At 45.4% G+C, this 27,962-nt stretch overlaps 2 protein-coding genes across 2 annotated transcripts; both read right to left on the bottom strand.

Moving 5' to 3' along the window:
• Positions 1-749: 749 nt before the first annotated feature.
• LOC122387969 (protein halfway-like) lies at positions 750-26,533 on the bottom strand. The gene is made up of 6 exons (XM_043378686.1): positions 26,193-26,533; positions 25,420-26,031; positions 24,818-25,050; positions 24,508-24,676; positions 24,074-24,193; positions 750-2,938 (listed from the first exon to the last, which is right to left on the bottom strand). The coding sequence occupies exons 1-6, from the start codon at positions 26,250-26,252 to the stop codon at positions 2,666-2,668; spliced, it is 1,467 nt and encodes a 488-aa protein (XP_043234621.1). The 5' UTR covers positions 26,253-26,533; the 3' UTR covers positions 750-2,665.
• A 58-nt stretch (positions 26,534-26,591) lies between these two features.
• On the bottom strand, positions 26,592-27,769 carry LOC122387980 (gamma-glutamylaminecyclotransferase-like). The gene is made up of 2 exons (XM_043378701.1): positions 27,549-27,769; positions 26,592-27,167 (listed from the first exon to the last, which is right to left on the bottom strand). Exons 1-2 carry the CDS (start codon positions 27,692-27,694, stop codon positions 26,813-26,815), a joined length of 501 nt encoding a protein of 166 aa, XP_043234636.1. The 5' UTR covers positions 27,695-27,769; the 3' UTR covers positions 26,592-26,812.
• Between the last annotated feature and the right edge of the window lie 193 nt (positions 27,770-27,962).

Raw genomic sequence — 27,962 nt, 5'->3', positions numbered from 1 at the left:
GCAAACGCATCGCTCATCATCCGACTTTGATAATTACTGACCTTACCCGTGGATCTTTTGTTTCCATTCCATTCCGTTCTATCAGCGGTCCCGTCTCTCGTCCTAATTTTCCACCATCACGAAGAATTGTCGACGGACTCCCTCCCCCTTCCCCTCCTGCCGGCGGGCCTGCCTTCTAGGGCGGATGAGTGCCTTCTTCTTGTGATGTCAGTTAGCCCGGCTCTCCAACGCAGGACCCGGCTATAAATGGAGCATGAGTGGAATATTTAGTAGACAAATGCTCCACACATCTTCAGAGTCCACCCTAACGTATTATGAATAATTAATATCAAGATCATCGTGAGCAAAGTCCAGGGCTTTCCCTATAGGAGACTTTCTTCTGTAGTCTCACCTAGTGTTTGTTATACAAAGCCAGAGCCATGGGGTGATACCAATGGCAAATCGAAACTGCTGTGGTCCTGTATAGGTTTATCGCCGAACGTGTGAAAAGTATCCCGATGTTTGCGTGCGTCGCTCGCCCTGTTATCCGGTATACATGTCATCGTTTTCTACCAGCAATAAATGCGCCGTTTTTGCTAAATGTCTGTGTGAGTCTAGCATAGAAGGAGAATTCGAGCGAACTGCTGGTGGAAAGTAAACGACGGTTGCGACGTGGCTCAAACAAAATGAACCGAACACTATGTGCACGATCTTAATTTTCGTTACAAGCCCAAGACGCGACAGTGCGCAACACCAAAATTATGTACAAACTCATTCAGCAACACGCTATATTGTCGGTACAATCACGTTGACAAGTTACGAAGCCATTATAACTCAAAATATACAAAAATACACATGCTCCACAGCTGTCTAAGATTGCACGTACGATAAACCATGCAGACACAAGCCAGTTTGTAAATGAGATAAACCCAGGTAGTATCAAAATAGTTATCTTACACTCACTCCTCCGATAAAACGTTTATCAAGTCACAACACGAGGTAAACACTTCATTTTCTACGGATGAATTATAGTTTTCGGTCATGTCATGGCAACTACAGTGTTATAAGGATGTGTTTTACGCACACATGATACAACCCAAGTTTATCAGTGATAACTAAATCGATGGTAGCACTGCTACCCTAGCAGTTATAGGCGGTTACATTATCATTCCGTTAGAATGCGAACTTAACGCTATACACAAAACGACGGCGATTATTTGTAACGTAATTACCTAAACACTGTTAATGAGCCAGGCGGTTTACAATTAGAAGTGGCCTACGTTTGTGATTATGGCTGCACACAACATGATACTTTCTCTCACACCATACTTTAGTTTGTGTTAGAAAAGGCTTACAGGCAGTATCAAAATACAAGGGAGCTGATGTAAGCTCAATGGCCAACTGGAAATAGTTAGTTGCTAAAGGCATAATTCTAGCGTAGAACAAGAGTAGAAAACGTTCCCTGACACAGCATTGACTGGAAAGGTAATGGCAGGGCCAGGAAGATATGCATGTTTCCCACACGATTCAGCTTATACTCATTTCAGTACATTCACATAAAGTACATTTCACAGTGATCCTTCACATTTAGGTCCCATTTATACTGTTTAGTGCTCATCACAACGAACCCACGTCATGTTTATCGTCTTAATACTAACTTGTTTGCGAGTGTAAAAATAAACAACTACGATTATCGCCATGCCCGGTCGAAAACATAGTTATGTACTTAACTCAAACACATACAACTTCTGTTAGGTCCTGCTCGGTTAGCAATTAGTTTACAAAATGTCCATAAAATTTACCCAGCCGTGTAACATCTCACAGGATGAAAGCCTCTCGGACTGAGGGAAGATCTCGAAATAAAACATAAATGGCACCGCTATCACACTTTGAAATGATTCTTATAACTACACATGCTAGGCGCCGGCCAATGATAACCGATGATTATCATCGTTCCCCAGGATAAACTACTTCACCATATGCACTATCTCTATAAAGATCATCTGTTAAAAATATTGTCAGTTCTCGACAAGACAGTCGAGACATCGAGCACAAATAATCGGGCCTACAGCCCGGCCAGAATGGCCCGCTCACATCAGTTGCCGCACCTTATACAGTAAGTCACATGTGTGTAATACGCTAGGCATGGCATTGACAGCAGCACTAGCTTGTCTCAAGCCCTTTACCTCCAGTTACTAAATAGTATGTCCCATGAACACTTCGACCAACAATGGAACTTGGAAGCTTTCTGTTCCCCAACTCGCATCTCCCTTCCAATATTTTCCCTACTACCGTAACTTATAGATATTCTCATATGACGTTAAAACATCGAAGCAGCACTTGCCATGACCAGCATACCGGTCATACACGCCAATAATGATTCAGCACAGCCACTTCAAATTTTTCGCCGTACGTCGTTCTACTACCCTCTTCGTTCTTGCTAACCTGTACACAACCCTTCCTTTCCCTCCCCTCCTATTCTTCATATTTTACCGAACATTTCCCATGTTCCCTTCTAAACGTTTTACTTTCCTTAACTTTCTAACCTCAATTCTTCTTTTATTCCTCCATCAATCATTCCCCTCACTCACTTCATCCTCTCTACCCGCTTCCCTTCCTTCCTTCTTATCTCTCCCCACTTTCCCATCATCTCCCCTCTTTCTCCCTTTTCCCCCCCTCCCCCTCCCTACCAGGGCAGTTTCCTAACCACCAGTGGCAGCTCACCGGTCCTCCTGTACACGGTCACATCATAGGCAAACTTGAGCATCAGCACAATCACTGCCGTAGCCAGCAGACCGATGGCCACGTCCCACCAACTGATCTGCGGGCCCCCGCATAGTTTTCGTCGGGAGAGAGTGAGTAGCGGCGGCCCGGCGGGAGGACCCGTGGAGAGAGCGCCGGCGCCGCAGCGGATCTCGGCCCGGTCGCGGATCAGCTTGTGCTGAGAGGCCAGCCACGTCTATGGGCGGGGAGGGGGAGGGGGAAGTTAGTGAGTTTATAGGAAGAGTTTGTTTACTGATATAGGCGCGACGATAGCTTAGGTCATAAGCGCCCATAAGAGAGAGAGAGAGAGAGAGAGAGAGAGAGAGAGAGAGAGAGAGAGAGAGAGAGAGAGAGAGAGAGAGAGAGAGAGAGAGAGAGAGAGAGAGAGAGAGAGAGAGAGAGAGAGAGAGAGAGAGAGAGAGAGAGAGAGAGAGAGAGAGAGAGAGAGAGAGAGAGAGAGAGAGAGAGAGAGAGAGAGAGAGAGAGAGAGAGAGAGAGAGAGAGAGAGAGAGAGAGAGAGAGAGAGAGAGAGAGAGAGAGAGAGAGAGAGAGAGAGAGAGAGAGAGAGAGAGAGAGAGAGAGAGAGAGAGAGAGAGAGAGAGAGAGAGAGAGAGAGAGAGAGAGAGAGAGAGAGAGAGAGAGAGAGAGAGAGAGAGAGAGAGAGAGAGAGAGAGAGAGAGAGAGAGAGAGAGAGAGAGAGAGAGAGAGAGAGAGAGAGAGAGAGAGAGAGAGAGAGAGAGAGAGAGAGAGAGAGAGAGAGAGAGAGAGAGAGAGAGAGAGGAGAGAGAGAGAAGAAGAGGAGAAAGAGAGAGAGAGAGAAGAGAGAGAGAGAAGAGGAGGAGAGAGAAGGAGAGAGGAGAGAGAGAGAGAGAGAAGAGAGAGAGAGAGGAGAGGGAGAGAGAGAGAGAGAGAGAGAGAGAGAGAGAGAGAGGAGAGAGAGAAGAGAGGAGATAGAGAGAGAGCGAGGGAGGAGATAGAGAGAGAGAGAGAGAGAGAGAGAGAGAGAGAGGAGAGAGAGAGAGGATAGAGAGAGAGAGAGGAAGGAGAGAGAGAGAGAGAGAGAGAGAGAGAGAGAGAGAGAGGAGAGAGAGAGAGAGAGAGAGAGAGGAGAGAGAGAGGAGATAGAGGAGAGAGAGAGAGTAGAAGGAGAGAGAGGAGAGAGAGAAGAGAGAGAGGAGAGAGAGAGAGAGAGAGAGGAGAGAGAGAGAGAGAGAGAGAGAGGAGAGAAGGAGAGAGAGAGAGATCCCTTTTAGCAGACTCTAGGTCCATAAAGAATCATGAGAGGTCATAAGACCCTCAACTTAAATACAGACATTGCCGCCATGCCTTCCTTATCGAGGAAGTCACAGCCAGGTCACTGTTGAACAATGTAAATATGATTTGATTAGAGGAACACTGAAGGCGCGTCATAAAGTTCCACACTGATTTTCGGCGCAAGGCATCAAAGCCGGGCAAGCATTCTTGAACGAACATGTTCGAAGCACTGCAGAACCTGTCGTAGCCAAATAACATCCTAGCAGCATTGTTAAAACACACTTTAAATTTCTTCAGAACAGACACATGAAACGAGTGCCACAAATGCATGCAACTGACATTTGAACAATAGGCATCATACAAATATTTCTTAACCGAGTATGAACATATGGCAAATTTGCGACTGATCGTATTAGCACGGCAACAAAGATTACGATATTGCTGTCGGATTTCTAAGTCATCGACTCTAGAGCCCACATTGCTGAGTTGATACCCAAGATACTTGTAAGAGTCAACGAATTTCAAAGCACAGCCACCAAGCGAGATAGTAGGAACATAGAGATCACGAAATAGCTTAGGACATATTTTCATGCAAACAGTCTTTCTAGTGTTGAATTTGATATCATGCTCAATTGCATAGGAGTCACAGACATTCAACATTTTCTGCAGTCCATATGATGAAGGGGATAGCAGGACCATGTCATCAGCATAATATAAATGATTTACACTACCTTGAAAATGACACCCAACACCACTCCGATCAAGAAGCGTCGATAGACCATCAGTGTACGCATTAAACAGATATGGAGATAATATCCCACCTTGCCTTACCCCGTTTGTCACCGTAAACCCTTCGGATAACAAGCCACCCCATAAAACATAAAATTGTTGAGTCTCGTACCACGAAGAAAGAAACTTCACAAGACTCACATCAATTTTCCTCTCTAGAAGTATAGAAAATAACTTCCAGTGGTTGACTCGGTCAAAAGCCTTCCGTGCATCGAGAAAGCATACAAATACCGGACTTCTATTTCGCAGATAATAGTCACATATGCCGGGTTCACACCGGATTCCGGGCCGGCAAAATTCCGTCTGCCGGGCCGGAAAAATGGCCAATTCCGTGCCGGAAAATTGAAAACTGGTGTGAACCGGCAAATCTGGCAACTTCTTTTGACCGGTCCGGCAGGCCGGAGAGCCAGATTTTCCGGTCCGGCAAGAAGTTGAAATCATCTCAACTTTTGCCTTGCCGGATAGCCACCGTTTGTGATATGAAATTAAGGCACGATGGAAATAATGTTATGTTTCAGCGCTACAGGCCTAATTTAACCAACGGTGCCCTAATAGTCTCGCGATTTTTCACGAGAATATAAAATTCAAGCGTAAATTTGACGGCGTTTCATTTTTATTTCAAAACCAAGTTTCAAAACATTTGCATCTCAAACGGAGTGATAGCTACACTTCTGTTTTTGTATTTCACATGACTCATGTCCTATTCAAATTATAAATTAATTTCATCGGTTGGAAAATATCCATGACTTCATAATAAAAAATTATAAGGAAGCGGTAAAAAGGGCAAATTTTTGGAACAACATTGCGGACGCGCTGGTTGTAGAAGGAGCGGTGGCAGTATCTGCAGAAGAGATTAGCAAGCGCTGGAGCCGGCCGCAGGACAGGTAGCACAATGTACAGGTCTCGCGGGTTTAAGCGGTAGGTTTTGCACCTAGAAAATTTAGCGTACCTACTTCAGGCTATATCTTCGTCGTCTTAAGCTTTTAAGTGTTGAAGATGCGAGCGACTTGTTGAGTAACAAGCCGGCCATGATCGTGTAAAATGACTTCATTGTAGATCGATTAGCTTCCGAGATATAACCGGAAATGTAAAAGTGCAAAACCTACCGCTTAATCTCGCGAGACCTGTACGTATTGCTTATTGCTTAACTTTCGTCGTCTACGAAGTGGAGCCAGCCGAGCAGATTCTGAAATCTACATTCTACAAGACGCGCTGACAACACTTCTCTGCCCTCGATGCCCTCCTACACAAGCACATGGCAGCTCGGGAGGGTGGAGGCAGTTTTGCCATTCAATCGCAAGTAGAAGCTTCAGGAAATGCGATGGTACTGAATGCCAAGGATATTATCCCGCGCCCTGCTGGGGGTGGGGGTGGGGGTGGGGGTTACTTGAAGTGAACCCTCCCTGTGGTTTTTCGCTAATATCTCAAAAACGGCGGCTGATCATGCATCTTTTCTGCACATGTTGTAAAAATTGTAGACCAAGGTCACTTAAGGTCAGGTCACCAGGTCAATTCAAGTGACCTCACCTCATACAAAGTTTCAACGTCTTCCATAGCTACATCGAGCTACCGACCTCGTTGAAACTCTCAGCGATTGATAAGGGCAACAATATGTACACAATTTAAATAAATAACTATCTCGGAATTTTGATATCGGTGACCTAAGATCAGGTCAATTTTGTGACCTCCCCATTATAAGTCAATGGGAGAAAATCGATGCCAAGTTATGCGTTGGCTTGTTGTAAATCGTCGACATTCGACCTGAAAATCGGTGAAATTCGGCTTTCCATGACCTCTGGTGACCTGAGCTTTGATTTGACCAAAAAAGTGACCGAATTAATTTCGTCATTATTTTTAACACTCTTTCGAACGCCGCCTTCCCCGTATCGCTACGTGGTCCAAGAGCCGAGTTAGAAGGGGGGGGTGTTAAACACCCCCCAGCAAGGCGTGGAAATTTAGGACCCCCAGCGGGGCGCGGGTTATGGCGGTAGAGTCAGCGACAGTCAGATGACCGATTTTGAGACCCAGCCATCTATATCAGCAAGCGTAATATCAAGCTCGCCGTCTCTAATGCGCCTTGCCCAGCACTCAATTCCTCTTTGTTCACAAGTGTTTTTAAACCAACAACAGCCAAAGCGCGATTGAAATAAATCAGTGTCTTTTAGTCGATACATAGCCCGCATGCTGTAAATGTTAAATTGTATTAATGTTGCTAATATACCTACCAGTGAAGGATGGATGATTTTCGGTTGGATGGAACTGCATCAGGGACTTGTAAAGCCGTCACACAAGTAGGTATGTTCGATTTCAAAATAATTCGCGAGATTGCTTGGTACCTACTTATCGTACTTAGAATGACATTTCCGGCTCGACTTTCCGGTTTTCCGGTTCTAGCGACTTTTTTGACATCTAGCGACAATTTCAACATTTTGGTGCCGGCCCGGCAGACGGAATTTTTCCGGACCGGAAAACCGGTGTGAACCCGGCTTTATTTCTTTAAGGGCATATATAGCCATGTCGGTTGAATGTTCCTTTTTGAAGCCAAACTGATGGTGTCCAGTCGCAAGTTGTCTATCACAGCGTTTCAGAATGACCCTTTCAAGAATCTTGGAACTTACACTGGCTACAGCTATTGGGCGATAATTGTCCTTATCTGACAGCTTTGCCGACTTATCCTTTACGATGGGTGTAAGTACAACTTTTGAGAATGTTTGTGGAACATATTCATGCTTTACCATCATGGAAAAACACAAAGATAAATGCACTGCGCTGGAGACACCGGAAAATTTAAAGTGCTCAGCACTGAGCCCATCATTACCACTAGAGCGACCACAAGATAATTCCCGGATTGACTCGATTATTTCAGGGACAGAAATACACACAAACTGATGGTTTCTCTCACGAAACTCCTGAAGAACAAATTCTTTACGATCAACGCTGCTCACGCTATTCAGTATCTCAGAAAAGTGATCTCGCCACATTGAAGCAATATTGTCACACCCCGAAATGCCATTAATCGAATGAGCAAGAGGGGCACTACCATTAAGTTTCCGCACCTCTTTCCAAAATGCTGCTAAACTATAAGGATTACGTGTGAGCTTGTCTGCTAGGGACTTCGCTCTCAATTCTTTTTCATGCCGAAGGCAAAACCGTAAAGCATATTTGAATCGCGCTCGTGCCAATCGAAGCTGTAAGTAAATGTAACCATCCCGGGGCTTGCCGACCAGGGCCCACAGAGAGTAAACATCACTGAGCAGGACGTGGCTTTCCTCAACAAATTCACTCCAACCAGGAATATTACGCTTCTTCGTAACCCCTAGATTCCTCGATATTGTAGCTTGAGAGGCTTGTTGAATGCATGCAATAATTTCATTGTAATATTTGTCAACGAAAGTACAGTGATCAGCTATAGAGCAATTATCACATTCCAGTAAGTGACGTGGGATATTGATGCGAGATAGGGCAGACTCCACAGAAGAAGTGAATGCACGGAAATCGTCCGGACCAAGGGAATCCCAATCTACCACCCATTTTCCTTCCTGTAACGCACCATGACTGTTGCGATCGTTAAAGGTAGTGTGCCAGCTTTCTTGGACCGTATGGAGTTAATGGCCCAGATAAGGAGAACCGGATTTTTAGAACTTATCCATACCTTCAAAACTCATGGAAACGTCTTAAATTCTTCAAATTTTGAGTACCCCAGTGCGAAATTCGCCCCGACGGGTTGTCGGTCGTACCCCAACCACATTTCACACCACTATGAACAATAAATGCACACACTGAAATCGCTATTACCGATATGCTCATCCAATCAAGTTTCGATAAACCCGTTCATCATCATCTCCTGCGGTTTCGAACACGCCTGTTAGGTGGCTTCTGATGCTCGTCACGTGCATATAGTTGCATCATATTCACATTCAGATTCGCGTGCACATTCGCGGACCCCTTCGATTTGGCTGAAAATTGCACAGCAGATAGACCATGAGCTCCTAAGTGCAAAAATCATCTTTTTATTTACCGACATTAAGTATTTTCCAAGTTATTCACGTTTGTTTTACTAGTACAATATTCTGGTTAGTAAACTTCCCGGAAAAATCGGACCTCATCAAATTTCAAGAAAATTTCAGAATTGATTAAGACTCAGTAGTTCTTTACAAAAAACTAATTTGCATCAAACGCGGTCGCATAGTTTTCGCAGGAGAAGTCTCTAAAGTTCAAGGTCGTTCAAGGTCATGCAATTTTTCTCACTTTTTGGAGTCGTTTTACACGCCACAGCTTCGTATTTATGAAGGACATTAGCTATACATACTGCAATAACAATATACTTAAGCACCAGAGGCATTGTTAGACCAAAGGGCGAAAAACAGTCGATAAACCTATTGAGCAAATACAAGTGATATTCAGATTTCCCGTCCTAAAGTGAACTTGCCGGACCCCTCCGATTTCGTTCAAAGTCACAGGAATGATGCTCCTTGACCTCCTGAACACGAAAATAGTGCTCCTTTTGACCGACATCAAAGACTTTTCCAGATATACGCATGCGTGCACATTCAAATTGCATATGTTGCATATGGCACGTTGGGCGGACCCCTTCGATTTCGCTCAAAATCACAGGAATGATGCTCCTTGACCTCCTGAACACGAAAACAGTGCTACTTTTGACCGACATCAAAGACTTTTCCAGATATACGCATGCGTGCACATTCAAATTGCATATGTTGCATATGGCACGTTGGGCGGACCCCTTCGATTTCGTTCAAAATCACAGGAATGATGCTCCTTGACCTCCTGAACACGAAAATAGTGCTCCTTTTGACCGACATCAAAGACTTTTCCAGATATACGCATGCGTGCACATTCAAATTGCATATGTTGCATATGGCACGTTGGGCGGACCCCTTCGATTTCGTTCAAAATCACAGGAATGATGCTCCTTGACCTCCTGAACACGAAAATAGTGCTCCTTTTGACCGACATCAAAGACTTTTCCAGATATACGCATGCGTGCACATTCAAATTGCATATGTTGCATATGCCATATGGCACGTTGGGCGGACCCCTTCGATTTCGCTCAAAATCACAGGAATGATGCTCCTTGACCTCCTGAACACGAAAACAGTGCTCCTTTTGACCGACATCAAAGACTTTTCCAGATATACGCATGCGTGCACATTCAAATTGCATATGTTGCATATGGCACGTTGGGCGGACCCCTTCGATTTCGCTCAAAATCACAGAAATGATGCTCCTTGACCTCCTGAACACGAAAACAGTGCTACTTTTGACCGACATCAAAGACTTTTCCAGATATACCCATGCGTGCACATTCAAATTGCATATGTTGCATATGGCACGTTGGGCGGACCCCTTCGATTTCGTTCAAAATCACAGGAATGATGCTCCTTGACCTCCTGAACACGAAAACAGTGCTCCTTTTGACCGACATCAAAGACTTTTCCAGATATACGCATGCGTGCACATTCAAATTGCATATGTTGCATATGGCACGTTGGGCGGACCCCTTCGATTTCGCTCAAAATCACAGGAATGATGCTCCTTGACCTCCTGAACACGAAAACAGTGCTACTTTTGACCGACATCAAAGACTTTTCCAGATATACGCATGCGTGCACATTCAAATTGCATATGTTGCATATGGCACGTTGGGCGGACCCCTTCGATTTCGCTCAAAATCACAGGAATGATGCTCCTTGACCTCCTGAACACGAAAATAGTGCTCCTTTTGACCGACATCAAAGACTTTTCCAGATATACGCATGCGTGCACATTCAAATTGCATATGTTGCATATGGCACGTTGGGCGGACCCCTTCGATTTCGTTCAAAATCACAGGAATGATGCTCCTTAACCTCCTGAACACGAAAACAGTGCTACTTTTGACCGACATCAAAGACTTTTCCAGATATACGCATGCGTGCACATTCAAATTGCATATGTTGCATATGGCACGTTAAGCGGACCCCTTCGATTTCGTTCAAAATCATAGGAATGATGCTCCTTGACCTCCTGAACACGAAAACAGTGCTACTTTTGACCGACATCAAAGACTTTTCCAGATATACGCATCGGTGCACATTCAAATTGCATATGTTGCATATGGCACGTTGGGCGGACCCCTTCGATTTCGTTCAAAATCACAGAAATGATGCTCCTTGACCTCCTGAACACGAAAATAGTGCTCCTTTTGACCGACATCAAAGACTTTTCCAGATATACGCATGCGTGCACATTCAAATTGCATATGTTGCATATGGCACGTTGGGCGGACCCCTTCGATTTCGCTCAAAATCACAGGAATGATGCTCCTTGACCTCCTGAATACGAAAACAGTGCTACTTTTGACCGACATCAAAGACTTTTCCAGATATACGCATGCCTGCACATAGTCGTTTTGAGTCTAGAAGCTTCTAAAGAGGCCAATGTTTGGCCATACACCCCGTAAGTGGTCTTTAGGCATACGAGTCAATGCAGAGGTCAACTTAACGGTCTCTCCTGCCTAAACTGAGAAAGATACAGAAACGCGGTTACCACCATTCGATAGTCCTTGAATGTATCTACAACACCTAGGAAATTCAAGGTCTTGACAATTTTTGGTCTGGCCGTCAGATGACGCCAAAATTGACATATATTTGCGCCACCTGGTGGGCAGTTGTAGAAGCTCGACGAAAATGCGGTTCTAATATGTTGTAGCCACATCCATTCTGCATCGACTGAATTTAGAAACTTGAAGATCGGTGTAGTCGTATTGAATGTAGAAGCTTCTAAAGAGACCTATGTTTGTCTATGCACCCCTAAAGTGGTCTTTAGGCATACGAGTCAATTCAGAGGTCAACTTAACGGTCTCTCCTGCCTAAACTAAGAAAGATACAGACACCCGGTTACCAGCATTCGATAGTCCTTGAATGTATCTACAACACATAGGAAATTCAAGGTCTTGACGTTTTTGGTCTGGCCGCCAGATGGCGCCAAATTTGACATATATTTGCGCCACCTGGTGGGCAGTTGTAGAAGTTCGACGAAAATGCAGTTCTTACATGTTGTAGCCACATCAATTCTGCATCGATTGACACTAGTAACTTGAAGATCAATTCAGTCGTTTTGAGTCTAGAAGCTTCTAAAGAGGCCAATGTTTGGCTATACACCCCGTAAGTGGTCTTTAGGCATACGAGTCAATGCAGAGGTCAACTTAACGGTCTCTCCTGCCTAAACTAAGAAAGATACAGAAACCCGGTTACCATCATTCGATAGTTCTTGAATGTATCTACAACACATAGGAAATTCAAGGTCTTGACGTTTTTGGTCTGGCCGCCAGATGACACCAAAGTTGACATATATTTGCGCCACCTCGTGGGCAGTTGTAGAAGCTCGACGAAAATGCGGTTCTAGTATGTTGTAGCCACATCCATTCTGCATCGACTGACACTAGAAACTTGAAGATCAGTGTAGTCGTATTGAATGTAGAAGCTTCTAAAGAGACCTATGTTTGTCTATGCACCCCTTAAGTGTTCTTTAGGCATACGAGTCAATTCAGAGGTCAACTTAACGGTGTCTCCTGCCTAAACTAAGAAAGATACAGAAATCCGATTACCGCCATTCGATAGTCCTTGAATGTATCTATAACATATACGAAATTCAAGGTCTTGACGTTTTTTTCTGGCCGCCAGATGGCGCCAAATTTGACATATATTTGTGCCACCTGGTGGGCAGTTTTAGAAATTCGACGGAAATGCGGTTCTAACATCTTGTAGTCACGGCAATTCTGCATCGACTGACACTAGAAACTTGAAGATCAATTCAGTCGTTTTGAGTCTAGAAGCTTCTAAAGAGACCATTGTTTGGCTATACACCCCGTAACTGGTCTTTAGGCATACGAGTCAATGCAGAGGTCAATTTAACGGTCTCTCCTGCCTAAACTAAGAAAGATACAGAAACCCGGTTACGAGCATTCGATAGTCCTTGAATGTATCTACAACACATAGGAAATTCAATGTCTTGACGTTTTTGGTCCGGCCGCCAGATGGCGCTAAATTTGACATATATTTGCGCCACCTGGTGGGCAGTTTTAGAAATTCGACGAAAATGCGGTTCTAACATGTTGTAGCCACATCAATTCTGCATCAAATGACACTAGAAACTTGAAGATCAGTTCAGTCGTTTTGAGTCTAGAAGCTTCTTAAGAGACCAATGTTTGTCTATACACCCCTTTAGTGGTCTTTAGGCATACGAGTCAATACAGAGGTCAACTTAACGGTCTCTCCTGCCTAAACCAAGAAAGATACAGAAACCTTGTTACCGCCATTCGATAGTCCTTGAATGTATCTACAACTTAGAGGAAATTCAAGGTCTTGACGTTTTTAGTCTGGCCGCCAGATGGCACCAAGCTTGACATTTATTTGCGCCACCTGGTGGGCAGTTCTAAAAGCTTGACGAAAATTCGGTTCTAACATGTTGTAGCCACTTCAATTCTGCATCGACTGACACTAAAAACTTGAAGATCAATTCAGTCGTTTTGAGTCTAGAAGCTTCTAAAGAGGCCAATGTTTGGCTATACACTCCGTAAGTGGTCTTTAGGCATACGAGTCAATGCAGAGGTCAACTTAACGGTCTCTCTTGCCTAAACTAAGAAAGATACAGAAACCCGGTTACCACCATTCGATAGTCCTTGAATGTATCTACAACACATAGGAAATTCAAGGTCTTGACGTTTTTGGTCTGGCCGCCAGATGACGCCAAAATTGACATATATTTGCGCCACCTGGTGGGCAGTTGTAGAAGCTCGACGAAAATGCGGTTCTAATATGTTGTAGCCACATCCATTCTGCATCGACTGACACTAGAAACTTGAAGATCGGTGTAGTCTTATTGAATGTAGAAGCTTCTAAAGAGACCTATGTTTGTCTATGCACCCCTTAGGTGGTCTTTAGGCATGCGAGTCAATCCAGAGGTCAACTTAACGGTCTATCCTGCCTAAACTAAGAAAGATACAGAAATCCGGTTACCGCAATTCCATAGTCCTTGAATGTATCTATAACATATAAGAAATTCAAGGTCTTGACGTTTTTGGTCTGGCCGCCAGATGGCGCTAAATTTGACCTATATTTGCGCCACCTGGTGGGCAGTTATAGAAGTTTGACGAAAATGCGGTTCTAACATTTTGTAGCCACGTCAATTCTGCATCGTCTGACACTAGAAACTTGAAGATCAATTCAGTCGTTTTGAGTCTAGATGCTTCTAAAGAGACCAATGTTTGGCTATACACCCCGTAAGTGGGCTTAAGGCATACGAGTCAATGCAGAGGTCAACTTAACGGTCTCTCCTGCCTAAACTAAGAAAGATACGGAAACCCGGTTACCGCTATTTGATAGTACTTGAATGTATCTACAACATATAGGAAATTCAAGGTTTGGACATTTTTGGTCTGGCCACCAGATGGTGCCAAATTTGACATATATTTGCGCCGCCTGGTGGGCAGTTGTAGAAATTCGAAGAAAATGCGGTTCTAACATGTTATAGCCACATCAATTCTGCATCGACTGACACTAGAAACTTGAATATCAGTTCAGTCGTTTTGAGTCTAGAAGCTTCTTGAGAGACCAATGTTTGTCTATACATCCCTTAAGTGGTTTTTAGGCATACGAGTCAATACAGAGGTCAACTTAACGGTCTCTCCTGCCTAAACTAAGAAAGATACAGAAACCCGGTTACCGCCATTCGATAGTCCTTGAATTTATCTACAACATATAGGAAATTCAAGGTCTTGACGTTTTTGGTCTGGCCACCAGATGGCGCCAAAAATGACATATATTTGCGCCTACTGGCTTGCAGTTGTAGAAGCTCGACGAAAATGCGGATCTAACATGTTTGTAGCCACATCAATTCTGCATCGACTGACACTAGAAACTTGAAGATCGGTTCAGTCCTTTTGAGTCTAGAAACTTCTAAAGAGACCAATGTTTGGCTATGCACCCCTTAAGTGGTCTTTAGGCACACGAGACTAGTCAGGAGACCTTACCTTTGGGAATCGTTCGCTACCTTTGGCTTGCAGAGCGTTTTCCGTCGTTTGGCCTGATGTTGACCTGGAAGGTCATGACTCTGGAGGTCACGAATCTTGGTGAAGGTATTCTGTGAATCGGGGATTCGTTTGAGACCTTAACTTTGGTAATCGGCCGGTAACTTTGGCGTGTAGGGCGCTTTCTGTCATTTTAACTTGGTGTTGACCTGGAAGGTCATGACCTTTGAGGTCATGAACGTTGGAGAAGGTAGTTCGTGAACTGTGGAATCGTTTGAGACCTTAACTTTAGTAATCGGTCGCTAATTTTGTCGTGCAGAGCGGTTTCCGTCGTTTGACCTTGATGTTGACCTGGAAGGTCACGACCTTGGAGGTCATGAACCTCGGTGGAGGTAGTCCATGAATCGGGGAATCGTTTGAGACCGTTTGAGACCTTAACTTTGGTAATCGGTCGTTAAGTTTGGCGTGTAGGGCGCTTTCTGTGATTTGACCTTGGTGCTGACCTGGAAGGTCATGACTTTGAGGGTCATAAACCTCGGTGAATGTAGTCCGTGAATCGGGGAATCGTTTGACACCTTAATTTTGGAAATCGGTCGCTAACTTCGGCGTGCAGAGCGGTTCCCGTCGTTTGACCTTGATATTGACCTGGAAGGTCATGACCTTGTAGGTCACGAACCTTGGCGAAGGTAGTCCGTGAATCGGGGAATCGTTGGAGACCTTAGCTTTGTTATTCGCTTGGTAAACGTCAAAAACGTCAAGACCTTGAATTTCCTATATGTTATAGATACATTCAAGGACTATCGAATGGTGGTAACCGGATTTCTGTATCTTTCTTAGTTTAGGCAGGAGAGACCGTTAAGTTGACCTCTGAATTGACTCGCATGCCTAAAGACCACTTAAGGGGTGCATAGCCAAACATTGGTCTCTTTAGAAGCTTTTAGACTCAAAACGACTGAATTGATCTTCAAGTTTCTAGTTTCAGTCGATGCAGAATTGATGTGGCTACAACATGTTAGAACTGCATTTTCGTCGAACTTCTACAACTGCCCACCAGGTGGCGCAAATATATGTCAAATTTGGCGCCATCTGGCGGCCAGACCAAAAACGTCAAGACCTTGAATTTCCTATGTTTTGTAGATACATTCAAGGACTATCGAATGCTGGTAACCGGGTGTCTGTATCTTTCTTAGTTTAGGCAGGAGAGACCGTTAAGTTGACCTCTGAATTGACTCGCATGCCTAAAGACCACTTAAGGGGTGCATAGACAAACATAGGTCTCTTTAGAAGCTTCTACATTCAATACGACTACACCGATCTTCAAGTTTCTAGTTTCAGTCGATGCAGAATGGATGTCGCTACAACATATTAGAACTGCATTTTCGTCGAGCTTCTACAACTGCCCACCAGGTGGCGCAAATATATGTCAACTTTGGCGTTATCTGGCGGCCAGACCAAAAACGTCAAGACCTTGAATTTCCTATGTGTTGTAGATACATTCAAGGACTATCGAATGGTGGTAACCGGGTTTCTGTATCTTTCTTAGTTTAGGCAGGAGAGACCATTAAGTTGACCTCTGCATTGACTCGTATGCCTAAAGACCACTTACGGGGTGTATAGCCAAACATTGGCCTCTTTAGAAGCGTCTAGACTCAAAACGACTATGTGCACGCATGCGTTTATCTGGAAAAGTCTTTGATGTCGGTCAAAAGGAGCACTATTTTCGTGTTCAGGAGGTCAAGGAGCATCATTCCTGTGATTTTGAACGAAATCGAAGGGGTCCGCCCAACGTGCCATATGCAACATATGCAATTTGAATGTGCACGGATGCGTATATCTGGAAAAGTCTTTGATGTCGGTCAAAAGTAGCACTGTTTTCGTGTTCAGGAGGTCAAGGAGCATCATTCCTGTGATTTTGAGCGAAATCGAAGGGGTCCGCCCAACGTGCCATAGGCAACATATGCAATTTGAATGTGCACGCATGTGTATATCTGGAAAAGTCTTTGATGTCGGTCAAAAGGAGCACTACTTTCGTGTTCAGGAGGTCAAGGAGCATCATTCCTGTGATTTTGAACGAAATCGAAGGGGTCCGCCCAACGTGCCATATGCAACATATGCAATTTGAATGTGCACCGATGCGTATATCTGGAAAAGTCTTTGATGTCAGTCAAAAGTAGCACTGCTTTCGTGTTCAGGAGGTTAAGGAGCATCATTCCTGTGATTTTGAACGAAATCGAAGGGGTCCGCCCAACGTGCCATATGCAACATATGCAATTTGAATGTGCACGGATGCGTATATCTGGAAAAGTCTTTGATGTCGGTCAAAAGGAGCACTATTTTCGTGCTCAGGAGGTCAAGGAGCATCATTCCTGTGATTTTGAGCGAAATCGAAGGGGTCCGCCCAATGTGCCATATGCAACATATGCAATTTGAATGTGCACGCATGCGTATATCTGGAAAAGTCTTTGATGTCGGTCAAAAGGAGCACTATTTTTGTGTTCAGGAGGTCAAGGAGCATCATTCCTGTGATTTTGAACGAAATCGAAGGGGTCCGCCCAACGTGCCATATGCAACATATGCAATTTGAATGTGCACGCATGCGTATATCTGGAAAAGTCTTTGATGTCGGTCAAAAGTAGCACTGTTTTCGTGTTCAGGAGGTCAAGGAGCATCATTCCTGTGATTTTGAACGAAATCGAAGGGGTCCGCCCAACGTGCCATATGCAACATATGCAATTTGAATGTGCACGCATGCGTATATCTGGAAAAGTCTGATGTCGGTCAAAAGTAGCACTGTTTTCGTGTTCAGGAGGTCAAGGAGCATCATTCCTGTGATTTTGAGCGAAATCGAAGGGTCCGCCCAACGTGCCATATGCAACATATGCAATTTGAATGTGCACGCATGCGTATATCTGGAAAAGTCTTTGATGTCGTTCAAAAGGAGCACTATTTTCGTGTTCAGGAGGTCAAGGAGCATCATTCCTGTGATTTTGAACGAAATCGAAGGGGTCCGCCCAACGTGCCATATGCAACATATGCAATTTGAATGTGCACGCATGCGTATATCTGGAAAAGTCTTTGATGTCGGTCAAAAGTAGCACTGTTTTCGTGTTCAGGAGGTCAAGGAGCATCATTCCTGTGATTTTGAGCGAAATCGAAGGGGTCCGCCCAACGTGCCATATGCAACATATGCAATTTGAATGTGCACGCATGCGTATATCTGGAAAAGTCTTTGATGTCGGTCAAAAGGAGCACTATTTTCGTGTTCAGGAGGTCAAGGAGCATCATTCCTGTGATTTTGAACGAAATCGAAGGGGTCCGCCCAACGTGCCATATGCAACATATGCAATTTGAATGTGCATGCATGCGTATATCTGGAAAAGTCTTTGATGTCGGTCAAAAGTAGCACTGTTTTCGTGTTCAGGAGGTCAAGGAGCATCATTCCTGTGATTTTGAACGAAATCGAAGGGGTCCGCCCAACGTGCCATATGCAACATATGCAATTTGAATGTGCACGCATGCGTATATCTGGAAAAGTCTTTGATGTCGGTCTAAAGTAGCACTGTTTTCGTGTTCAGGAGGTCAAGAAGCATCATTCCTGTGATTTTGAGCGAAATCGAAGGGGTCCGCCCAACGTGCCATATGCAACATATGCAATTTGAATGTGCACGCATGCGTATATCTGGAAAAGTCTTTGATGTCGGTCAAAAGGAGCACTATTTTCGTGTTCAGGAGGTCAAGGAGCATCATTCCTGTGACTTTGAACGAAATCGGAGGGGTCCGACAAGTTCACTTTAGGACGGGAAATCTGAATATCACTTGTATTTGCCTCTTGGCTTTGCTCAATAGGTTTATCGACTGTTTTTCGCCCTTTGGTCTAACAATGCCTCTGGTGCTTAAGTATATTGTTATTGCAGTATGTATAGCTAATGTCCTTCATAAATACGAAGCTGTGACGTGTAAAACGACTCCAAAAAGTGAGAAAAATTGCATGACCTTGAACGACCTTGAACTTTAGAGACTTTTCCTGAGAAAACTATGCGACCGCGTTTGATGCAACTTAGTTTTTTGTAAAGAACTACTGAGTCTTAATCATTTCTGAAATTTTCTTGAAATTTGATGAGGTCCGATTTTCCGGGAAGTTTACTAACCAGAATATTGTACTAGTAAAACAAACGTGAATAACTTGGAAAATACTTAATGTCGGTAAATAAAAAGATGATTTTTGCACTTAGGAGCTCATGGTCTATCTGCTGTGCAATTTTCAGCCAAATCGAAGGGGTCCGCGAATGTGCACGCGAATCTGAATGTGAATATGATGCAACTATATGCACGTATGCTCGTCGAGGTCGGAATTTCCAAATACGCGTGGTGCGTCGGGCCGCGCGCTCTGACTTCGGCCAAGAAAAATGCGTCAGCTGATCATTGTCATTTCTGCCACTTGCGTGTGCTGAAATGGGGTCATAACTTATAAGACGGCTTTTTCATATCAATTATTTTACATAAAATCATATTTTAAACCATAAATAATGTTCGACAGCCAAATAAAAGAAACAATACCAATACGGGCTTACAGTTTAAGGCTCGACATTGTGTTGTCTACGATTAGACAGCTGATAACTCATTCCCGTACGTCGTATGGTCGTAACACTATAATGACCTTTGCTTATTGTCACAAGTGCGCCGCATTCGCGATTGTTGCCCGACGCCTGTTTGCAGGTGAGCCCACTACAGTTGTTATACATATCTAAAAACCGAAAAACTTTTAGGCGAAAAAGGCACTATTCCAGGCCCATTTTTGATTTTTTTTGCGATATTAGGTAAAAACAGAAGCTTCTTATCCTAGGAAAAATAAAATGGGAAATCTTTCAAAGGTGGCACACTACCTTTAAGAGCCAGCTTAATATCGACGCTAACCGATATCGGAAAGTGATCGGAGCTTTGAATGGAATAATCAATTTTTATATCATTAATAAGGGCAAGAAAACCCTTCGTGCAGATGACATGGTCCAACCAAGATTCCACTTCATTACCATCATTAATATGCGTGACAGAGTTATAGGGAAGACACTGAACATCGGCGATCACTAATCCCGAATCACAACAAAAAGATCCTAGCTCATTGCCAAACTCAGATCCTTGGACCACGTCTGCGTTGAAATCACCCAATACGCAAACGTGCTGAGAATCAAAATAATCAATTATGCTGTGAGAAAATCACGGTCGCGGTGGGCGCGACCGGCGCCGCCACCATCGGTGACCGTGCCACGATCGCGGTGGATGTGACCTGCATCACTGCCTCTGGTGGCGCAAGGCTCGCTGCAACACCACGCAGCGGCGGCGTGGACCGCGGCCGGTGCCGTGGTGAGACCGTACCGCCCACACGCACCGGCGAGGCGGCACGGTGTCGCAACCTACGCACTGGCCACTGACCGACCTTCGCCCGACCCCTCGGGACGTGACGGTGAACCCGGGACGGAGCGCGAGGAGATGGCTTTAGCCCGACCCTGGGGCCGGGCGCGCTGGCGAGACCGGGCGGGCGCGCGAGGTCACGACTTTCACGCCGCACAGCCGTGCCACGTGAAGTACGCGTCTCTCCGACGTTTAGAACATGTAGTTTTTATATTTATGTAATTAGCCCTGCAATGGATTGGAACAGGCTTTTTCTCCTGTAGCTCTGTATAGCTAACAATGAATAAATAGGAGCAGACCTGGAATACGGATCGATCGCATTATTCCTTGTGTGAAATATATTACGACGTATTACGGTGAATACGTGCGTAATAACTTATTGCAGGACCGATTCTCACGCACTGCATGATTTATTGTACTTCAAAACGTTCGATATGCCAGGTTCTAAGCTGATGTATGTCACCCGATTTGATGCGGTTGCATGGTCTGTTGCACATATAAGATAAGATACGTTAGAGGCAAAACTGAGTATGTCGCAGAATGTTCACTATTTTACGTGGTTTCACGGGTTTTCCAAAGCAGAAAACATAATGCTAGTTGCATTGTTTGTCGGTTGGCGGTTGCATTAGGTACGTTTAAAAATTGGCAATGTAACATTACGAGAAACAATACGGGCCGTCTGGTACAATAAACAACGATGAGGTACCGGGTCGCATTGTTTATTGTAATGATATTAACTGTTAACAAAAAGTGTGTGACTTTATATCCTATCTGGTATTCTATATGAAAATCTGACATCTTGTTAGTTTGTGAGTTAGCACTTGTTTCGCATGTGGTTTCATTCGCGAATAAGGACGGATTCTTACGGCCATGCCTGTAACGTGCGTGTACTCGTATGTGTATTATTTTTATATGTTATACTGTGGCCCTCGGATTGCGTGAAAGTACGCGGGTTGTGACGTCACACTGCGTGTGACGGTATAAATACGCGCGCGTGGCGTAGGCTCGGGGCTCGCTCTACTGGCTCGCTTCTGGCTCTCTCTTGTTCGCCTTCGCTGGCACTCGTCCGCCCTGTCACGGACGGAGCGGTGCTCCTCCGCGGCCTCGCCACGCAGTGATGTGAGTACCGGTGGGTCGCCGGTCCAGTCAGGACCTGTTTGTGCCCGAGTGGCGCGGCAGTGTTTTCTTCACTGTGCGTGTAGCGGGTAACATTGCGCCTGTCTGCCTATTGCCTGGTAACTGTGCTATTGCTTTACTCGAATCTAATCTCATGACTTTTATAGCCTGTAATGTAATATACCTGTTCCAAGACAAAGCAAATTCTTTGTAGTTGGTAACGTTTACATCTGAAAGGGACGAATGCTTTAGAAGTTGGGCTAAAAATAAAACTTTCATACTCCTAGACAAACGACCTGCTCAGCAGACACTTCACGCGTGAAGCCAAGCTGGCAAAGTAAAACATAAAACTCACAATGCTCCTCAACTTACCCAAATAATATACATAACTGTCAAAATTATTGCTTGTGTTATAGGGCAAATATACACCAACGAGAAGAATTTTGACGTTATCAAAGTCACACTCTAACCCCACAATTCGGTCGTCATCATAGCTCACGGGCTTAACATGAGAGGCCAGACTGTTGCGCCAGAGCACAGCTACACCACCATAAGGCCGGCCTTTTAACAACCCAGCAGATGGATCAATGGATGACAAGCCAAAAGAAAAGAAGTCATTGTGAATATGATTGAGGGACACCAGATCTGATGGAAGCAGCCAATGCTCCTGCACGAAAACAATGTCAGACATATCACACATTTTCTTAATGCCTCCAAAATTACGCTTGGAAGACTGACAATTGTAAGAACTGATTTTAAGCATCGCAAATAAAGTGATGAAAATTACCGAAAGAATTTGACTGACAGACATCATGGCACAGGCACTGACTAATAAACTCACAGACCCTCCTGAGACGTACCCAGGGCTACTCGTTTACGGAAAAAGCGCCTTATGACAAGTCCTTGTGCCCACAGCTGAGGATCCAACACATTTAAACCTATGGGCGGATTGATGAGCTCTACATGGTACGACTCATAGCTATCAAAACGAGTAGGCAACTTCTCGGAAGAAGCAGATTCCGCCCCAGTCTGCTGCAGAACATATGAGGTCACAGCATCCTCCCCAGTACCTGGTTGCAGTCGTGAGATGAACATGGAGAACCGTCTGACGGTCGATACTGCTTTGATGGGCCCGGCTTTCCGCGTTCCTATGACGGCGTTGGACTGATGGGACGGCTTGACAGCAGAAACTGCGCCCGTGACGGCAGAGGAAGAAGCAGCCGGTGCACCTGCTCCTGCACCAATGGCGCGCTGGTCCTGTGTAGGAGGACTTCCCCTCTTCTTGGGCGTACCTCTTTTGGACCGATTCGCCGTGGACCAGCCTTCTTCGTCACCAGAGGGGGTCACATTCACGTTCTGGACAGCATCAGCGTAAGTCTTAGGCTGTGTCGGTGCAGTAGTCGTATGGGTCGGCTCAGCAGGACACTGAATTGTGGCATTCACCGTCCCCTTGCACGAGTTCTCAACAGAACGCTTCAAGATTGCATCTTCTACCCTTTTCGAGGTATCAGCCGTGACCTTCAAGATATCATGGATCATATCTTTCATTGTGGCCATCTCGACATCCATCAACTGCTGTTTGCGCATAAGAGAGCTTATATCGATGCTATCCACGGTGATCGGAGGCAGCCTGGCCAAATCGAGGGCAACAAACTTAGGAAGACTTCCTCTGTCACATTCAAAAATCATTTTCGCGATGCCTTCAATATACATCTTTTTCTTATTCTGACCACGTCTGGTTCCCACTCTCACAGACTCGTCCACATGATCGCATAAAATGTCCTTGGCAGCTTCCACTTCTTCATCCGAGAAACTCTCACTTACCAATTTAACGATAACATCAAGTGGCACGCTATCAACCTTGCACAGCATGTAGCACAACAACTCGTTGATAATGATGCTCATGCTCAAGGCCCTAAAACATAGCTGTACATAACAAACATACATAACAAACATACATAATACAAACATACATAACAAACATAGCTCATGCTTGCTGTTGCATCATCAAGTTCTTCAGTGTCAGCATTCAGAAAATCGCACGTGCTTCCGAACAAAAAAGTTGCTTTTGGCTGAGGCGACAAAAATGCGAAGATGTAGCCAAAAATGTATAAAAAATATCGAAATTAGAAATCAGATACCTCAAAGGATACACTGAATTACTATCCGATATTGCGGCCTCTGGAAGATTATTAAACGCTCTTCATAATGGATCACAATTCGAGCATGTCCTGTATAAATTGACCAAATAGACACTTCACGAAGACGGAGCAACAAAAAGCCAGCCGTCTTATCCAAGAGACGATCCAATAATCACGGTAGGTAAGTTTGTCTCAATAACCTTACGTGATCAGCGATCACGTGTACGAGTAGACTGCAAGCCAGATAGAGTGAGGAGGACCTATTAGGATTTGGGCAGGAGCAGGGATGAAAATAAGGTTATGAGGCTTGGAAGAGTAAAGAGGTGGGTGCAATGTGGGAGTACATGGAGTGATATCAGCGGAAGGCGGAAGCATCGTTAAATTCATCCCCCGTTGAGACCGTATGCTATCTATGATATTGATCCATCTACGCTGATAATTGCCCTCATATTCAACTGATGCAGCCGTTCTTAATATTGATATTTGATGCATGCCTCGTATTGCAATTTACAGTACCTGCCAAAATGATTTCTGAAACCTCTCCACTATAATACAACAGGCATATTCCGCCTATCCAGCAATCGGCCCTCACCCGGAATGAGAAGGTGAAGGCGCTGTCACAGTCACACAGCCACGGGTTGCCGCCCAGGAACAGCGAGTCCACGTTGAAGGAGCGCTTCTGGAAGGCGTTGTCGAAGGCGTACAGCGGCAGCTGTGACAGGGTCAGGACGTCAGCGGTCGTCAGGTCGCAGAGAGTGAATGATCGGAATTCGGGTAAAACTGTTGTGACTTGCGGGAAACATCGAGGGAAAAATATCACCAATGTGAAAGGACTTTTAGTATTGATCGTTTCCGACCACTGGACAGGAAGTGGTTTATCCGATCGATTGACACCTATAACAGACGGTCAATGTATCCATTCTTATCTCAAAGCCGGTAGACATTCGACAAAAAGATATGCAGACCCCACCGTCCCGAACTGTGACAACCAGAGTTAGCTCCGTAGATCGCGTTGAAGTCACCTACCGTTTGCAGTTTATTCCTGGACAGACTGAGAATGGAAAACCGGTGAATGAAGTCGGAGCCCTCCAGACGGTTAGCGTCCTCCGCTTCCAGAAGGTTACCGTCCAGGAACAGCGCCGTCAGCGCCTGGTAGCCCGAGTGGTTACCGATCACCGGCCCAAAATCGGTCAGACTGCGGAGAGCGGGGTCGCCGGTTAACACCGAAAACAGGTGTAGATGGGGTCGGGGGAGGGGAAGGCTATTTGGAACGATTTGGACTTAATTGATCAGTAGCCTGCTATTCCTGACAAGGACTACTTTATCTCTCACTCGCCTGTTGTTCCTGATGTAGAGCGTGGTCGTGTTCTCCGGCAGCCACGGCGGGAACTCGGTCAGCCCCCGGTTGTCGCAGTAGACCTCCACGATGACCGCTATCAGCGGCCCCTCACCGCCACCCTCGCTTTCAGCCGAGGCCGCGGCGGCGGGGGTGGCCGGAGCGACGTCCACCTGAATCAGATCGCAGGAGCAGCCGAACGGCGGCGCCGACGGACACTGGTCCAGCATTGTCTGCGGGCAGCAGGGTCACCAGCTAAACGGAAATGGGGCGGGGAGTGACGGAAAAGGCAATGACGAGAGCAGTGTTGATTGATATAGGATTACATGATGAGCAGCAAAAAATAGAGAGCACAGTAGGAAAAAATAATCATGAAGAAAAATGAATGACAATGAAACTCATCAAATGGGAAGGGTATTTTACCGCACTCCTTTGCAATATGGTAATAAAACTAACATGCATCACAAATAAGCTTTTAGACTACATCAATGAGCTTAAAAACAAGTTATCAGCAAACTTGAATCCGTACTAACCATGCATTCATTGCATACCCAGCCTCCCTTCACAACCATCGTTGCCATTCCCATCCCCCTGATCCCCACCTGGGTCAGTCGCAGCACGTCCACCAGTCTGCGTCCGTCCATGGTGCGGTACTGCTTCCTTGTCTCCTCACACAGTGTCTCACTCTCCCCAGCCAGGAGGCGCGGCGGCGACCGCTGCAGCCAGGCCGCCAGCCATGTCATGGCGTGCTCTGTGCAGTTCCAGTGTCGGCCAGTGAGGTCCAGGGTCTGGAGACGTGCTTCGACTGGAGGATGGGGCAGGACACTCTGCAGAGGGTTTGCGGAGAGGTTGAGAGTGCGTAGGCCCAGCAGCCCATCCAGCGAGTTGAGGCTGAACGTGGTAAAATTGTTGCTGGCAAGATTGATGTCCTGCAGGTGTGGGTTCCACCATGTGCCAACGATGCCCCCAATGCTGCAGTTGGTGAGCTCCAGATGACGAAGCTGTGGTAGGTGCTGCAGCCGGGTGACATTCAGCAGCGGCAGCTGGCTGTCCAGCACAACCAGCTGCTCGGTCAGAGAGGATGGTGGGAGGAGGTCCAGGGAAGAGAGCCCAGAGCACTGAATGATGCTGGACTGGCAGGTACAGCTAGATGTACTGGGGCAGAGGGTGCTGGAATTGAGCCCTGCATCACTGGCTTCGGAGGTGGCTGAAACCTGCGAAAAATAGATAGAAGAGACACAATTCAGGGTATCACAATGTCATAGGCCTCTAGAAATTTTTGAGTGAAAAAAACTGAAGTGAATTAACAAGCAAAGTACCCACCTAATTAAAAACAGATTGAGCTTATTTCATGAATTATAATTTAGGAACTTACCCAGCTAGAAGACAGTGCATACACTGCCCACACTACAAATATTCCCAAATTAAGTAACATGATACATAAATTTAACAAAAGAGCATTTAAATCGCCAGCCCCCTATCCACTTCAGTTTACATTCACTCAACACGAGATAACACACGGGCGAATATTCGCTCGCTTTGTTGTGAGAGTCCAGTTTGTTTTGGCAAGTTTTATATTATGTTCAGATAGCTGCAATTGCTGCAAAAAAAGGGAAAGAGCGCAATATTAGAGCGATGTGATTTGCTCTGTAGAATTATTTTTGAACGATCACAAAATTGAACACAATATCAATTTAACGTTCTAAAGAAAACAAATGTAATTTTCTCGTCATTACTGCCGCACCACACCTAGCAAGCAACTAGCAAATTATACTTTTGTCAGGCCTGTATTTCGAAAAGCGATAATGCATTAGCTCACCGGCAAAGATCACCCAGTGAGAAGCTACACAGATAAGAATAAATCTTGGAAGATAGTCTCACAACCAAAAATCAAAGCATTCATTTTATTTTAGCAGCATACCATATTATTGATTATTGATACTGAGTTACACACAATTGTATTTCTAATAGATCCCGGGCACACAACTCCAAGAGTCATGCATTTATTTCATCGATATCTTCAGCTGCATTCAAATCATCTTCTTCCTCCTTATATGGCAGTCCATGGGAACCGTCTGACGAATAATCGTCCAACATCGGCAGATGAAGCATAAACGGTTTATGGTGTCTCAACACGTACACAAACGCTGTTACGTCACCACCGTCTCCATCACCGTCTGCAGCCCCGTCTTTATGCAGTCGCTCAACGGCTTCCTGGCGCCGCTCGTAGTGGTCGGGCACTCCCTCAAACTCGTCTAGCCAGGCCAGTTTGGCGTGGTCTACGGCATACAGTTCGCCGTGGATCCGGTGACCCCGGCCGGGTAGGTCCAGCAGGTATGGAATGTTGTACCTGGGAACGAAAGGGAATGATTTGGCGCATAAGTGAAATCTTATGCAGGTAATGCCACGGTAGATGAGGACACGCTATGCATCAGAACTGAAATACGTCTTACGAGTCAAACGAATAGACGGTGATTCAGTAGCGTAGTGAAACCAACAGAGGAGCCTCAGCATTTATGTTTTGACTTTTATCTCGCCGTTACGATATATGCGGTAGAAGCTTATTTCTAAGCACCTAGCACCCAACTTCCTTGCCGCACCGTGCAGCAGAGCGAGTGTTTAACTAGGACTTAGGAGCGCCGAGCGAGCTGCACCGCGACGCTACGTGGCCTTGAGCCTCGCGTTACTTTGTAAACACAAACAGACTCGCGGTGACGTAACCATAACCGACCTGGAGGCGATGACGAGCGGCAGCTGTCGGCGGGTGAGCGCCGGCCCCACCGGCTCGGCCCGGCCCGTCTCGGCAGCCAGCAGCAGATGGTGATTGGGCTGGCCCGTTTTCAGAGTGCCGTACAAAAATACCAGCACGCGCTCCATGATCCCTGATGGGGAAGGCACAGCAATGCTGAAATACAAGGGTGTGGGCGAACTTCAATCTCCACTGGGAAAACTCCCAAGCCCAACTTGCAAGCTATCACTTGGTGGTACTGACTACTGAGAGCCACAGTGGGCAGCAGTGGCTCACTTTCTCTATATCCTGTGCCGTTTGCTTAGGTTTTATTTTTTCCTTGCAACCCTTTAGTAAAATGTATATGACTTCAAACTTTAAATCAAAGCTTGTTTACTTCGTCACTCATGCTGTTTT

Source organism: Amphibalanus amphitrite, unplaced genomic scaffold (genome assembly GCF_019059575.1).
Source record: "Amphibalanus amphitrite isolate SeventyFive unplaced genomic scaffold, NRLGWU_Aamphi_draft 000304F_arrow, whole genome shotgun sequence".
NCBI classification, from domain to species: Eukaryota; Metazoa; Arthropoda; class Thecostraca; order Balanomorpha; family Balanidae; genus Amphibalanus; species Amphibalanus amphitrite.
The sequence above is the reverse complement of the archived record's forward strand: the minus strand, read 5'-3'. Positions and strand labels throughout refer to the sequence as shown.

What these genes read in the sequence shown, in the direction of transcription:
- LOC122387969 (XM_043378686.1), bottom strand. Translation starts at nt 26,252, where the DNA reads ATGTTACTTAATTTGGGAATATTTGTAGTGTGGGCAGTGTATGCACTG. An exon ending in CTCTACATCAGGAACAACAG is followed by an intron (nt 24,677 to 24,817) that starts GCGAGTGAGAGA and finishes CGCTCTCCGCAG; the next exon opens with TCTGACCGATTTTGGGCCGG. An exon ending in CCTTCACCTTCTCATTCCGG is followed by an intron (nt 2,939 to 24,073) that starts GTGAGGGCCGAT and finishes CCCCGCCCATAG; the next exon opens with ACGTGGCTGGCCTCTCAGCA.
- LOC122387980 (XM_043378701.1), bottom strand. Translation starts at nt 27,694, where the DNA reads ATGGAGCGCGTGCTGGTATTTTTGTACGGCACTCTGAAAACGGGCCAG. An exon ending in CCGCTCGTCATCGCCTCCAG is followed by an intron (nt 27,168 to 27,548) that starts GTCGGTTATGGT and finishes TTTCGTTCCCAG; the next exon opens with GTACAACATTCCATACCTGC.